The sequence below is a fragment of the Mustela erminea genome, chromosome 5 (genome assembly GCF_009829155.1).
Source record: "Mustela erminea isolate mMusErm1 chromosome 5, mMusErm1.Pri, whole genome shotgun sequence".
Lineage (NCBI taxonomy): Eukaryota > Metazoa > Chordata > Mammalia > Carnivora > Mustelidae > Mustela > Mustela erminea.
Genome location: NC_045618.1, coordinates 19,910,187 through 19,924,278, shown reverse-complemented (window position 1 = coordinate 19,924,278; position 14,092 = coordinate 19,910,187). Strand labels below are relative to the sequence as shown.

The 14,092-nt window shown below is 52.1% G+C and overlaps 1 protein-coding gene across 1 annotated transcript in view; it reads right to left on the bottom strand.

Moving 5' to 3' along the window:
• ALDH1A3 (aldehyde dehydrogenase 1 family member A3) overlaps window positions 1-14,092 on the bottom strand; it is a 35,278-nt gene that overhangs the window by 3,881 nt on the left and 17,305 nt on the right. The window contains exons 7-12 of the mRNA XM_032342212.1: window positions 13,160-13,273; window positions 10,868-10,970; window positions 8,621-8,805; window positions 5,125-5,289; window positions 3,786-3,943; window positions 2,440-2,514 (exon numbers count right to left, since the gene is read on the bottom strand). Coding sequence (XP_032198103.1) covers window positions 2,440-2,514; window positions 3,786-3,943; window positions 5,125-5,289; window positions 8,621-8,805; window positions 10,868-10,970; window positions 13,160-13,273 — 800 coding nt within the window. The remainder of the gene's footprint in view (window positions 1-2,439; window positions 2,515-3,785; window positions 3,944-5,124; window positions 5,290-8,620; window positions 8,806-10,867; window positions 10,971-13,159; window positions 13,274-14,092) is intronic.

Here is a 14,092-nt window from a genome sequence, read left to right as displayed (position 1 = left end):
AAAGCCTTGAAAAAATATATGCCAAGGGTCAAAAAAACACATGGAAAAAAGTCCCGGCTGGGATGAGAGCCGCACTCCGCTCTGCGCCCTGAGCCAGACTGGGGTGCTGAGGCCCTGAAAGCCAGTTAAAACCCGGGGTTGGAGGTGGGTGGAGACACAAATGACACAGGTGAGGAAAGCCGTAAGCCAGAGTCAGTGTGAGTTAGTACACACTACAAGTCAGGAGAGCCCCACACACCCTTTCTGCAGCTTCGACATCCAAGGTCGTCTGCTTGGGGCCCCAAACTCTTACTGCAGCAGGAAGCTGCATCTGGCCTCTGGGGGGAGGACCGTGTGGGGTCCTGGGTCCCCTCCCCATCAGTCATGACCTGACTGGTTGAAGGCAGCTGATCAGAGGAGATAAATGACCACTTATGCCCTGTCTGGCTTCAGTCCATGTGGCTTACAGAGGTGACAGCCCCGCTGAGCAAGGCGTTGTGGTGTGGTGGGCCCAAGGGCTCAACCCCGCCTCTGTCCCTTACTGGCAATGTGACCCCTGGAAAGGCAGGGATCCTCCCTGGCATCCCTGGGGTAGTACCCGGAAACATGGGTAGTTAGTGGTAGTAGCAGGCATCTACAATGGATCCGATGTTTGTGTCCACCTAAAATTCCTACACTGAAGCCCCAGCTCCCAATGGGAAGGTATTAGGAGGTGGGGTCTTTGGGAAGTGGTTAGGTTAGGAGAGTTGGAAGCCCTCATGAATAGGTAAATGTCCTTAAAAGGGAGATCCCCGAGAGCTTCCTCACCCCCTCCACCATGTGAGGACACAGTGAGAAGACACCCCACTAGGAGGGGAGCCCTTCCCAGACCCCAGATCTGCTGGCACTTGGATCTCAGGCTTCCAGCTTCCAGAATGGTAAGCAATCAGTGTCTCCTGTTTAAGCCACCCCGTCTACACAGTATTCTGGCATGGCAAGCAGAACAAAGACACACCATCTTGTGGACTGTCGTGAGCACGGCGTGAAGGCACCCGTGAAAAAGTGTTCATACAGAGCCTGCACTGTCTGTGCTCAGTACCGGCCAGCGGTTACCCGTACTGCGGCTGGTGGTGGGCCCTGACAGGGACCCAGGTAACCCCAACCCAGGCCCCATGCCTCTCTCAAGCAGGAGGGTGTGGAAACTGAAGCAGAGGCACATAGAACAGAAAACAGACAAGCCATGTGGGATGAAACATGATTTCTACAAAGGGTTCTCACGGCTGAGAATTTACTGAGGTTCCCTGAAGGGGAAACACGTCATAGGCATGAGAGGGACACCAGTGGACATATTTTCCTCAGATGTTTGGATGTTTCTGGCATATTTGCCACGACTGGATCAAAAAGAAAGACCAAGTTTGGGGGCGGAACCTCAGTTCCATGGAGAAGAGTCGAAAGCATTTGTTCAGAGAGGGAAGCCAGCCCCATTCTCTCGTAACGTCCTTAGGAAGAATTGGGAAGGGGAGCTGCCCAAGGGCCCCATGAAGGCCAAAGCTGAGGGGAAGCCTCTGAGTTCTCCCATTGGAAGATCTACAAACAAGTACGAGGTAATGCATTTGTATATAAATAACACACACTGTTTAACAAGGAGTAAGAGCTCGGAGCCCTCTGAAATGTTCCAGGAGCAGCCCTGCCTGTTGTCACAGATGGTCCCCCTGGGAAGAGGGATCCCAAAAGCTGTTTGTCCACAAAGGCTAATAAAAACCACCAAGAAGGACATGGGAGAGAAGGCCTCGTCCAGCTGGAAACGACAGTGCGTCCACTCCTGGAACACTCTGTCCGGCTCCGTGCCTGGACCTTTTATCTTGGGCCAGACACAAGAAAGCCTGTCCATGACTCTCTGCCCACGGAGTGCCTCTTCCCAGCGGGCAAGATGGAAAGCAGCCCTTTGGGAGCATGTGGTGGATTTGAGGGAGCCACGAAGGGCACAGAAGTAGGTCTCCCAGAGAGGCATGGAGAAGGAGTCAGAGTACCCCGAGTCTGCCCGCGGAGCCTGGGAGAGAGCCTGTCTTCCTTGCTGAGGGCTGGGGTTTGTGTGAGTCTGGCAAAAAGTGCCCTTTTCCAGTTCTGCCCCCGTCCTCGTGTGGGGAGCCTGGGCCAAGTCTCTACTGGTATCTCCATGTGTGGCAGGTGCCGGGGAGGACATGGAAGCCGAGGCTAGAGATTGGTCCCAGGGCCCGAAGGAGCAGGGGATGAGGATAAGGGTGGAGGACAGCAGAAGCGGGAAGGCAGGAGGGACAGAGAGGGTGAGAGAGATCCATCGCAGCCCCGGAGGGAAAGGGGCACCAGCCGTCCTGGCATGGCGACACAGTGGGGCATGGGGCAAGGCCGGGGGACTAGAGCACCTGCCCGCACTCCTGCCCGCCGCGAATCTAGGGTGTGTTTTGTTCACCTGCCTGCAGGCGTGCGAGGGCAAATACTTACAGTTCTCTGCCATTTCCTGACATTTTAAAGCCACCAAATGGAGCCTGTGCGTAGATGGCGTTATAGCAGTTGATCCTAGAGGAGGAACGAAAGATGCTCACGATTACCGGGGGAAGGCCGACCAGGGTCACGGGTGTCCCCGCTCTCAGGGGCCTGAAACAGACCGTTGCCTAAAGGATGACTTTCTGTCAAAGTTTTAGTAATGACAACAGTGGGTTTTCAACTTCTGCCTTTGCATTCTTCCCACCAGAAGCTAAAATTTAAATATTCCTTAAAATTTTTTTTTTTTTTAATTTTGGGGCATCTGTGTGGCTCAGTGGGTTAAGCCTTTGCCTTCGGCTCGGGTCATGATCTCAGGGTCCTGGGATCGAGCCCTGCATTGGGCTCTCTGCTCAGCGGGGAGCAGCCTGCTTCCTCCTCTCTCTCTCTGCCTGCTGCTCTGCCTACTGTGACCTCTCTCTGTGTCAAATAAATAAATAAAATCTTTAAAAAAATTTTTTTTAATTTTAATTTATTTATTTGACAGAGAGAGAGAGAGAGAGAAAGCACAAGCAGGGGAGGGCAGCAGGCAGAGGGAGAGGGAGAAGCAGGCTTCCCACTGAGCAGGGATTCTGATGCGGGACTCGATTCCGGGACCCTGGGATCATGACCTGAGCTGAAGGCAGGTGCTTAACTGACTGAGCCACCCAGGCACGCCTAAAATCTAAATATTCCTAAGCATAAAGCTTTTCGCCAAGATAGGAATGGAATGTCAAGGCGAGAAGAAAGAAGAGGGAAACTGCGGCATCGGGGCGTAAGATTTAGCTTTGAAATTGGCCAGACCTGACCTCAAAGCTCTCCTGCTTCTTGGCTTGTAAGGATTCTGGGCTTGTAACTTAGCCTCTCTGAGCCCCAAAGCTCTATCATTGTTCCAGTGAGGATGATGTCATTGGCAAGATGACTGGGGAAGCAGGGACTTTGGTTCACATTTCGGACAAGACCATGCCCTGCTTTTAGAGTCAGAATAAAAAATAAATGGGGAGGGAGTGGAGCGTGAGGGTTAGCACAACACGGCAGTTAGCAACAGGGGCAGCGGGGCTGGCCGGCCGTCGCTGGGCTCTGCTCTGCTCTGTACCGGCTGTGTGACCCTAGGCAAATCACCCAGCCTCTCTGTGTCTCCATTTCCTCCTCTGTTAAACAGGGACAATGATGGTGTCCGTCTCAGACGTGGTCAGGAGGATGGGCCAAAGCTCTAAGACAGTGCTTGGCCCGGAACATGTGACTAGAAGGTGTCTGTCCGTAGACGGGCCGTGAAGCGAGCAAGCCAGCCGCTCCGGAGAGTGGAGACGCACGGATCTGCTACTCACCATACGGTTCCAGACTCCAAGGCGGAAGCCAGCTTCAGTGCTTTGTCGAGGTTTTTGGTGAACACAGCTGCCGTGAGTCCGTATTCAAGGCTGTTGGCCCTTTTTATCACTTCTTCGATATTTTTGAACTTCAGGATTGGCTGCACCGGTCCAAAAATCTAATGTGGAATTGCAAGAACGGCGGTGAGAGGGGCGTCCGGACGAAGGGCGTCCGTTCTGAGCGAGTACGGCCTTCATTTCATCCCGAGCACTCACACGTGTGAGGAACGAGGACCGGAGAGCAAAGAACCTGCGGAGATCTTTTGAGCTACTGGACAGTTGACATCTGAAGGGAAGGGTTACGACTAAGCTCAACTTAAGATACCAACCGAAAGCATGTTCCAGGCTTCTTTTTCTTATTGTCATCAGGGCTTCTGAGAAGCCCCATCCTGCTGACGTGCCCATAAGACAAAACTTGGAGAGTTTTTTTGTGGAAAGTTATTGCTGAGGGGGGTTGTAGGGCACAGCTGTAGGACTGTGTGCCCCGGCCTCTTGGCGGTACGTTTTCCATCAACAAGGCACCATAAAATGTCTCCCTAATAACTCCCAGGGGACGGAGGAAGACACTGTTCCTCGCAATGTAAAATAAAAATAAAAATCCCATAAAAACCTCCAGGAGAAAGTCTATAAAATACCCACACAGGAAACGCTCAGCGGTGATTCACTTTTTCTGCGTCCCAAAACACCCCACAGCCCAGGGTCTGACCCCCCGGGACCCTAGGTGGGAACCAGTGTCCATCCAGACTCACAGTGAGATTGAAAGACCAAGTTAGAATCCCACTTTTATTGGAGCGGGGTCTCCTGAATTTCCAGCATTTCCAAGGATGCTCGTGACAGAAAACTTCAAAGAGAATTCCAGCCCCGATGTGTTCTTTGAATGAACACACTTTTCATTTTAATTCCGTCTAGAGGGGCTGAAGGCAGCTTTAGGCTGTGAATCCACTGGTAAAACCCAGAGGGGGCAAGACCCCTCCACCATGAGCTAACCTGAGGATGTGTTAAAAGAAAGGAGAGGGACTGAGGCTCCCCAGAGACGTGTAAAATGGGGGGTTTAGGACAAACTCTACAGCTGCTATAGAGGACTAGGGGTTCCCAAAGGCAGGTAGGCAAGATGGCTTCCCTCAGAAACCAAAGGAGAGGAAGAAAGCCACGGGAGAAAGGAAAACTATCCCCTCACAATGACTTCCGGGGTCCCTAAGCCCTGGAGAAGACTTCTCTTTGTAAGACCCCCTCCTCTCGCCCTCCCACCCCACAAGAGCCCCCTGGGGGCTCTTGAAGATTTTCCTGCCACCTCCAGTACCTCCTCTTTGGCAATGCGCATGGTGTCCGTAACTTCTGAGAAGACAGTGGGTTTGATGAAGAGCCCCCTGTCTTCCATGGCTGAACCCCCACATTCCAGCTTGGCTCCCTCCTTCTTCCCACTCTCGATCAGATCGAGGATTTTGTCAAACTGCTTTTGGTCTATCTGCAAAACACAAGGAGAGGTATGGCTTGAAGTCCTTTCGGGTGGCGGCTGCCATCTTATGGGTCCAACGGCCATTCACATGATCAGCTGTCCTACCCCTAAGTGTTCTTGTCAAGTCATAATTCATGGGACAGATGTGCCTTGTATGTGAATATTCCTCTGATGCACAAGTCTAGGCTTTTTGGAGCAGGGGAGAGATGGGGAGATAGGTTCTCCTCATCCTTTCCCGTGTACCATCTATCCTACCACCCACCCCTTCCATGCTATTAAGCAAACCTCTGAAATGGTGACATTCTTTGCTCTCCCAACTTCTTGCATCCTGCAAGGGTTGCTAGGTTTCGCAAATAAAACTACAGGGCACCCAGTTAAATTTGCGTTTTTGGAAGACTTTCTTAGCATAAGTATATCCCAAGTCATGATTGGGATATGCTTATGCTAAAGAAGTCTTTCCTTATTTGGGATATGCTTATGATTAAAAAAAAAGTCTTCTTTGCTCATTTAAACTTCCAGTCTAGCTGAGTGTCGTGTAGGTTATCTGGAAGCCCTGCCCTCTTCTTACAGGGCATGTGGGATGAGGGTGACAGTTGTGGAACTGCCCATCCATGGTGCAGAGGAGAAGGGAGAAGGAAAGCTGACCACCTCACCCTGTACCCCCAACCCCCAGCCTCGTATAGAAAGCCCTTCCAAGTTTCTTACAAGGGCACAAAAACCAAGGTGAAAAACAGGACAGATATCAGTTACCCTTTGGGTAAAAAAAAAAAAACCAGGGGAAATGAGAGCACATATTCATATTTGTTTCTATATCCATAAAGAAGTTCTGGAGGGATACATGAGAAACTAAGACTGTGTGCTATCCATAGAAGGAAGGTTAAGAACCAGGCCTATGAACGGAGAAGGGGGGATGGAAGAAAGCCTTTTCTCCACTGACCTCTCTATGTGTTCTAGGTTTTAATCCCTGGGAATATACTCCCACCTAAGCAAGTAATTCAAACAACTCCAATGATTCCAGTAATATCTCAAGGTTCTTTCAACTTCTCTTGGGTGAACCAAGTTTGGGGTTAAAAGTTCCAAGATACCCTTCCCTCCTCCCCAGAGGCCAAGAGGGTTTGAAGGGCTTCACCAAATACAGGTCCTGAATGGCTGTGACCATTTTCTGTCTGTCTGTCCTGGGGGCAGTGCTGGGTCCCCGTGGAAAGCCTGCATATCCAGACTCCATTCTTCCTGATGAGTCCATGTGAACACATTGTCTCAATCTAATAATCCCCCAAGAAATGTCAGCTGGTGCATTCCTGTGCTGGAAGGAGAACCTTCCAGAAGTAAAGGGCATGGCCGGGCACAACACCAGGGATAGAGTCAGGCAGACTCCGAATGACAGGTTGGAAGCTACACTTGGCTCTGCTGCAGAGGGCACCGGAACCACCCCCACCAGGTGTCTTGTGCAATGTTTATGTGCCTCGTTGCTCAGTTGCCAAATAAACCTGAATGATTCTGGAGCATTTGGCTGGCTGTCTGCAGTGGACACTGATCTAGGTCAGCTAGCTGTGTAATAGGCAGGAGAAAGACAGGACTATTTGGACAGCTGTAAATCCTCTCTGAGTAAAAATCTTATTACCGTAGATGAAAAAGCACTTTGGGAGGAAAAAAAATCCAACATCGTCCTAAAATAATATGCTGAGGTTAGGCGGCTTAAGTGAGCTTTCAGAAGGACTTTTAGCAGCAGCATCAAAAGCACCGACGAAATCAACACCCATTCTGTTTGAATCTGCTCTCTTGGAAGAGATTTCTCTATCTGGCTTCAGAAGTCAAGCCTGGAGCCTTGGAAAGAGACTTACGAATAATGATGGGGTGAAAGGTTTCCTTAGTATGGGATCAGCTCACATATTTCCCACGGAGTCTGAATTAGCTTTACAACCACGGTGGATTTGATAATGGCTTGTGGCCATGTTTGCATTCAGACCTGAAATCCAATCGAGGTCACTAGACAACTTCGTATCACTGGCCACTAGGTTTGGAGTTGAGGTCTGGCAGGGTAGAGGGTTTTGGCCACAACTGGGATGCTTCTCTCCACCAGGGTCACGTGGCATTGGAGCCGCCGTGCATGTGGGCTGGGGCTAGGCAAGGATGGGCACAATGGCCAGAAATGCACCTTTTTCCACATGGTCCTCCCCCTTCCCCGGCCAGGGCACCCCCACGGGATGGTTAAGCAAGACCTGATAGACATGGCCTGAAGTCATGCACTTCTTTTGCCACCTGGATCAGGGAGCCTGTCATTGAATGCTTCCCTTGCCTCCACCTTTAAAAAATAAACTTATTGGGTATCTTGAAATATTCACAATATTCATCCATTACTTCCATTTTCCAGATGGGGACTTCCACAAAGTCACAGAGCCAAACTTGTGTGGCTTCCCATGTAAACATGTGGTGCCAGTGCAGTGCGGAAGCAGTGAGCTCCCGGGACAGACACAAGTACAGAGTCTGGACATGTGATTTGCAACTTCGTGGCTGGGGCAGGACTTTGGCTCCCAGCAAAATGGGTTGCTGTCGAGCTCTATTTCAATAATGCATGGATGGTCAGGCTGCCCTCTTTTAAATATTTATCCATCTGCTGTACTGCATAATTAGTAAGAAAGTGATACACGATGTGCCCTTTTAAAGAGGTTATTAAACCTTGCGGTTATGATCATTTTCATCCCGTCGTTAGTTTTGAAAATCAGGCCTCCGGAGATGGGCTCCTCCTGCCCAGAAATGCAGCCCTGTTCCCTGAGCCCTCTGCACTCCCTCTCCACTGGGATTCTTTGGTTTCTGACCGTGACCTTGTCCTACAGTGCACGTGAGTTCCAGGGAGGGCCTGGAGGCTCAGACCGTGGGCTCTAGGTATTTGGCCTCTGCCTGTACTTTGCTGCCTTTTGGCCATGGTTACAACCCCTCTTCTGCAGGGAGACCAGCCAGGTAACACAGCCTCTGCCCGAGTCTCTCTTCTGGGAATCCTGGTGGCTCAGAGACTGGACGGCCCTCTTGGCTGGAGGGCGCAGGCATGGCGCCATATGAACTGGGAATGCCTCCCTCCTTGCCGGGGCGCCTTACGCGTGGCATTATCAGCCGCAAAGAGCAAAACCTCTGTGTGTCCACTCCCGCTTTATAAGCCCACAGAGACCCAATGGGGTGGCGTCAAAACGAAAGCAAGTGGAAGGCGAGGCAGCCTCCCTTCAGTTTGGGAGGGACCTGGGAATTGATGGAAAAGCACCAGAGCTGTAAGGGGCCAAGGGCGAGAGGGGCTGCCTGGTTCAGCCCCCAGAGGCACACTGCGGGTTCTGCAGCATCAGTGGGTTACCTGCGGCCCCTGCTCCGTTCTGACGTCAAAGGGGTCTCCCACCAGACGCTTCTTGGCGTGTTCCACGCTCCGCCTCACAAACTCCGCGTAGATCTGCTCCTCCACGAACACCCTGGAGGCGGCCGTGCAGCACTGACCTTGGTTGAAGAAAACTCCCTGATGGGCGCACTCCACTGCCAAGTCCACTGGACGGAGGGGGTGGCGGGGGCAGAAGGAAGCGATTAAGTCGTTAGGGCAGGACGGGTGACAGCTGCAACGCTAATTGCCCGCACCAGAAAACAGGCCCTGGAATGGCCGTGTTGCAGAAATTAGTTTTATTCCCGGCATTTCCCAACAGAGAGGACAGGAACAAGGATTTTCTGGGTGCACCCGAGTGTGGGAGGAAATCAGTCCCTTAGTGCAGGCCTTCCTGCACTAAGAGAGTTTGCACTCCCCGGTTCACCTGCTTCCGGACCCCCACTCCTCCCCCTTTCTGGAGGACCTGCATTCTAGAGAGTTCTAGAATAGTCTTCAGGAAGTAAGTACTGATGCAGGCCGACAGGTGAGAGCTAGTCCACCTTGAGGTTCCTTCACTACCAAGTCCTACGAAGTCAGCTTCTTTTGCTTATTAAATCTTAGTAACATTAACTCCATTTAGGACAGATACGGGCTAAAAAGAGAGCACCGATTCTGCCTAAGGAGGTCTGTATCCGAACTTGAGAGCGGGCATCGGGTTAAAACCAGAAGGGTGCTTAGTAAGGAAAACCTTTGGGGCCGTGCTTCAGGGAGAAGAATGCTCAGTGGGGTATCGCTTACAGCTCACAGTGTGGTCTCCAGCGTTCCACAGTAAGCTGGTTTTTCTGCACCCCCGCCCCCCTCCAACATGCCTGCTGCTGCTTAGGAAATGCACTGGGCACACTTTGCACACTTTGCACTGGGCAAACGCATGGGCCCTGCAGGGCACGGGCAGGCTATCCAGACACCCCGGCACCGCTCTGAAGCAGCTCTGGGGAATGCTGCCCTCGGCGTTCATGAGCCTTATAAAACCAACCGCTGAACGGAAGGGAGTTTTGTGTTCTAGCTGCAGTGTCCTTCAGTGCCAGGGAGAGAGGAGGAGCTGAGGTGGAGACCAGGTGCCCAGATATGGTGGCACAAGAATGCGAAACAAGGGTTCTGGCTCTTCAGGACTGGAGTTTGGGACCCCAGATGTTGCAATAGCCAGAACTGCTCTGTGTGGTTCCAGAAACCAGTACCAACACTACCAAGGCTTCTACAAGGAAGCACCAGCCCAGGCAACAAAGGAGCCATCTGTCCTCATGCCCAGCCTCCTTCTCCTTCCCTGAAGCTTGCTGCCTCACCCAGGTCACTTGCTCTCCCACAGAGATATCAGTCCTTTACACTTTAGCAAGAAATTGTACTAGGGTCCCTTTTCTCAGGGATATTTGCAGTGCCCACCTTATCTGAGAGTGGAATGTAAAGCTTTGTTCTCCAGGAAAGGAATTTCCAGGGGGCAGGTGAGGAAGGCTTTTCTAGAAGGTGCTTTGGGGTACCTGGGAAGGCACAGCTTTTGGCAGCTGACCCTGTCAGCAGGAGACTGAATGCCCAACATGGCCCTTCCTTCCTCTGGACATGGCAGCCAAGAATAGCATACAGTTCCATATCGTCTCAGGAACCTCTAGCAAGACACACACTGTCCCCAAGCCGCTGGGCAGGGATGCTTGCTCAGAGAAGATGTGGTGGCGAGAGACAGACAGACAAACAGGACCCAGACTAGGGGGACATGTTTAAGGGTCCGCTGCCACTGTCCTCTCATTTGTTAGGCCTGAGACAAAGAAGGAAGAAACATCTCAAGTTTCGGAGAGGGGTAGGGGGTGACTAATGCCTGTGAGTGGGGAGCACCTGCCCAGCTCCTCCCTCTCCTGGCCATCTCCCTGCACAGGGGAGTCTGGAGAAAGATCTGGATTGGCTCCTTATGGCCCCAGCTCTGCAGGGACGGGGAACACAAACATAATCTTGAAGGTCAGAAACAGGCAGCCCCTTGCCCCCCACCCAGGACACATATTTCCCCAAGGCAGCTTTCCATGAGCAATAAAGCTGGTGTTTTGATCTCATCTGCCTGCTTAGGACAGGAAAACCCAAGGTGGATAAACATCGCCATTTCGTGTGTATACGTGTGTCTCTCTCTCAGCTGGTTCTGAGCTTGCACAAGGAATCAGGAAGAGATTTAAGAACTAAACCCCAGCAACGTCCAGAAGGGGAGACACTCACGGTCAGCATCTGCACACACAATACAGGGGTTCTTCCCCCCAAGCTCCAGGGTCACCCTCTTCAGATTACTCCGAGAGGCAGCTTCTTTAACCAACTTTCCAACCTTCAGGATGAAAAACAGACCAGATGAAACCTTGGCTGGGGCCAGATGTGGGCCGGACGTTCTAGATAAATCTATGGGTCTCCTGCCTCTCTGCCCAGGAGCCTTAGGCCTCTGAGGCTGCCTCCGTAGGCCCCGGCCTCTCCCTGTGTCTCCTCACGGATCAGACCTTGACATCACTTGGTCTGAGCTGCTCCACTTACAGGGGTGGATGAAGTGGGAGCCTCTGGAGGGCCCAGTGATACGCCCACAGCCACACAGCGGGCTAGTGGCACAGCCGGCTCCTGGAAGCAGGCCGGTCCAGCTCGTCTGGAAAAGGGCTCGAGGGGACCCAAGGGTAGCTGTTCCAGGGCTCGCTCATGGGGGACGCGGGGCTCTTTAGTATAATCTGCGGGAACCTCCAAATTTATGGTAATAGGGAAGCTGACCTTCAGAAGGAGAAAGAGCCAATTCTCTGGCAACAGACTCAAGACCGAGGCTTCCCCAGGGGGAAGGGAGAGAACCGGTACATGCGGCAGGAACAGGACCCCTCACCAACCTCCTTCATGTACCCAGAGGGTCTCTCCTATCACAGCACACACTGCCAGAGTCAAGGGCCGGACCATCATTCGGCGGGCCCCACAGACTCTCAGGAGACCGAGCCGCACACAGACACTTAGAACCAGACAGCCAGCAAGAGGCTGTTCCCCCAAAACTAAGATGTGAGTACATTTTAAATATTGACCAGCTCATAGGTGATGGAGTGAATGACGTTTGGAATAGTCCTACAGTGACAGGGACGGTCCCCAGAGAGCAGCAGAAGTAACACCAGTCTGCCACGGACTGGCAATTCCCTGTGGGGTTGAGGTGGGCTTTCGTGGCTGGGTGCAGCAGGGGGGCCTAAAGTGGGAAAGCACCCCATCCCCCTTCTGGAGATGCCTGCCAGCCGAGCAAGGCCACTGGCAGAGGCCACTTTCTTGTCCCTGAGTTTGGCTGCCCAGTGAGAAAAGCACCCCACTGGACCCATGGGGCAGCCCTAAAGGCGCCTAGAGAGGGTTCAGGTGTCTCTGCAGAGAAGCCGGGCATGGGCAGGAGAAGGGACGAATCTGCTATTGGGGGAGAAGACAGCTTGGGCTCCTGGTGACTAAATTTGTGGGGAGATGGCGGGGCAGGGGGGGCGATACTTAGTGTTTGGGAAGCATTTATTTGTTTCTTTTTCAAGGACAGAAGAATATTACATAGAATTCCACACAGAGATGTGTGTCAGGGCAAAGGGGAAAAGTTTTCATCTCCCCTTTCCCCTATGCCCCAGGACCTGCACAGACATGGCCACAGGAAGAACTTCTTGGGTATCCTTACGGATTTATCTCCACACATACTTTTCCCCGTGGGATCATTCTGTACCCACTTTCCCACGGTTTACTTTTTTGTGTGCTTCAAACTCAGCCAGGAAACAGTCTTCCTTACTGTAGTGGCTGTAACGCCCCGCACAGAACGGACACAGTATACAGGAAGACATGTCCTTGAGGGCTCGTGAGAAGCCCTCTCTCTGACCAGTGGCTTTGAAATGGAATTTCTGAGTCAAATGAGGGATCGATACTACGAGGCGGCCCTGTGCCTGGGGACTGCCATGGGGGAGTGTCGGTTGGCTTCCCACGGCCTCAGACCAGATTCCGATTTTTACCCATCTGACAGACAAAGACTCCGACTTTCACTGGAATTTGCGTTTCCCGGATGACCAATGAGCCAGGTCAAGCTTGTTGGACATTCGGTGTTTCCCTTCTCTGAGTTACCCACTGCCCCACCACTGAGAGCGCTTGTTTTTTGTTCGTTTGTTTGTTTTTCCTTTTTCACTGATTTTTAAGGGTATTACGGATTTTAAGCCTTGGAGAGCTGCACACATCATGGCTTCTCCCAGCTTGCTATGTATCCGTGAACTTCGATTACGACACTGTTTGTCCTCTGGATGTTTTACATTTTTATTTTATCTTATCTACCAATCTTTTCTTCTCAGGCTTCTGAGTTCTATTAGATACTTACTTAGTTTGGAAACTGGACCAGTGACTTTATTTATTTGCCTTTTTTTTTTTAACTGATTGTTACGCACTGAAACGTGGCCACACTTAGACGAAATAATCATAGCTCAGCTGCTCAAGGGGAACGTTCCCAGCCAGCGGCTGCCACGCTGGCTGACCGTGGGTGAGGAGGGTTACCTCTGTGGACCCCGTGAAGGCGATCTTGCTGATCTGAGGGTGAGAGGAAATCGCTGCTCCCACTGTGGGCCCAAATCCCGGCACGATGTTGACCACTCCTGGAGGGAATCCGACCTGGATGGAAATCAAGGTAGCCATCAGTGCAGGAGAATGGACAGATGTCGGCCACAGACCGCGCTCAGGCTGAGGGAACCAGGGCTATAGGATGTTCCCCTCTTTGGGAAGCCAGGGCCCGGGTCTTACAGCCACCCAGGGACCCAGACCGAAGTGGGCAGGGTGCAGGCTGGGCCCGGGCGAGGCGTACATACACCCTTCCTTCCAGGCAGTACCTCATAACCCAAAAGGGACTTGGAGCAAAATGGCAGTGAACCCCCATGGCTGAGCTCTATTCTGTGCGTGTGCGTGTGGCTCTGTCTACACATACGTATTCTCAGGGAGGAGAGATACCCTGGTTACATCCTCCAAGGTTCAGAGGCCCCTGCAAAATATCCTCTCCCTGGGCACCTGGGGGCTCAGTGGGTTACTTCTCTGCCTTCATCTCAGGTCATGATCCCAGGATCCTGGGATCGAGGTCCGCATCAGGCTCTCTGCTCAGCAGGGAGCCTGCTTTCCCCAACCCCGTCTGTCTCTCTGCCTACTTGTGATCTCTCTCTCTCTCTCTGTGTCAAATAAATAAATAGAAAATCTTAAAAAAAGAATATATTTTCTCCCTGGGCTTCAGCTCCCATTTCTTAAACCTGCCCCTCAATGTTCCAAATGGCAATGTGGTATCACGCTCTCCAAGCTCCTGCTTGTTGAACCTGGGCCACACCCCAAGCTGGCATATCCTGAAGGCTGGGGACAGTCACTTCTTTCACATTCATGCCTCCTGCCCTACTCCTCCCAGGCCTCTTTATTCACCAGGAACACCACAAATGAATGAGGTGGGGGATG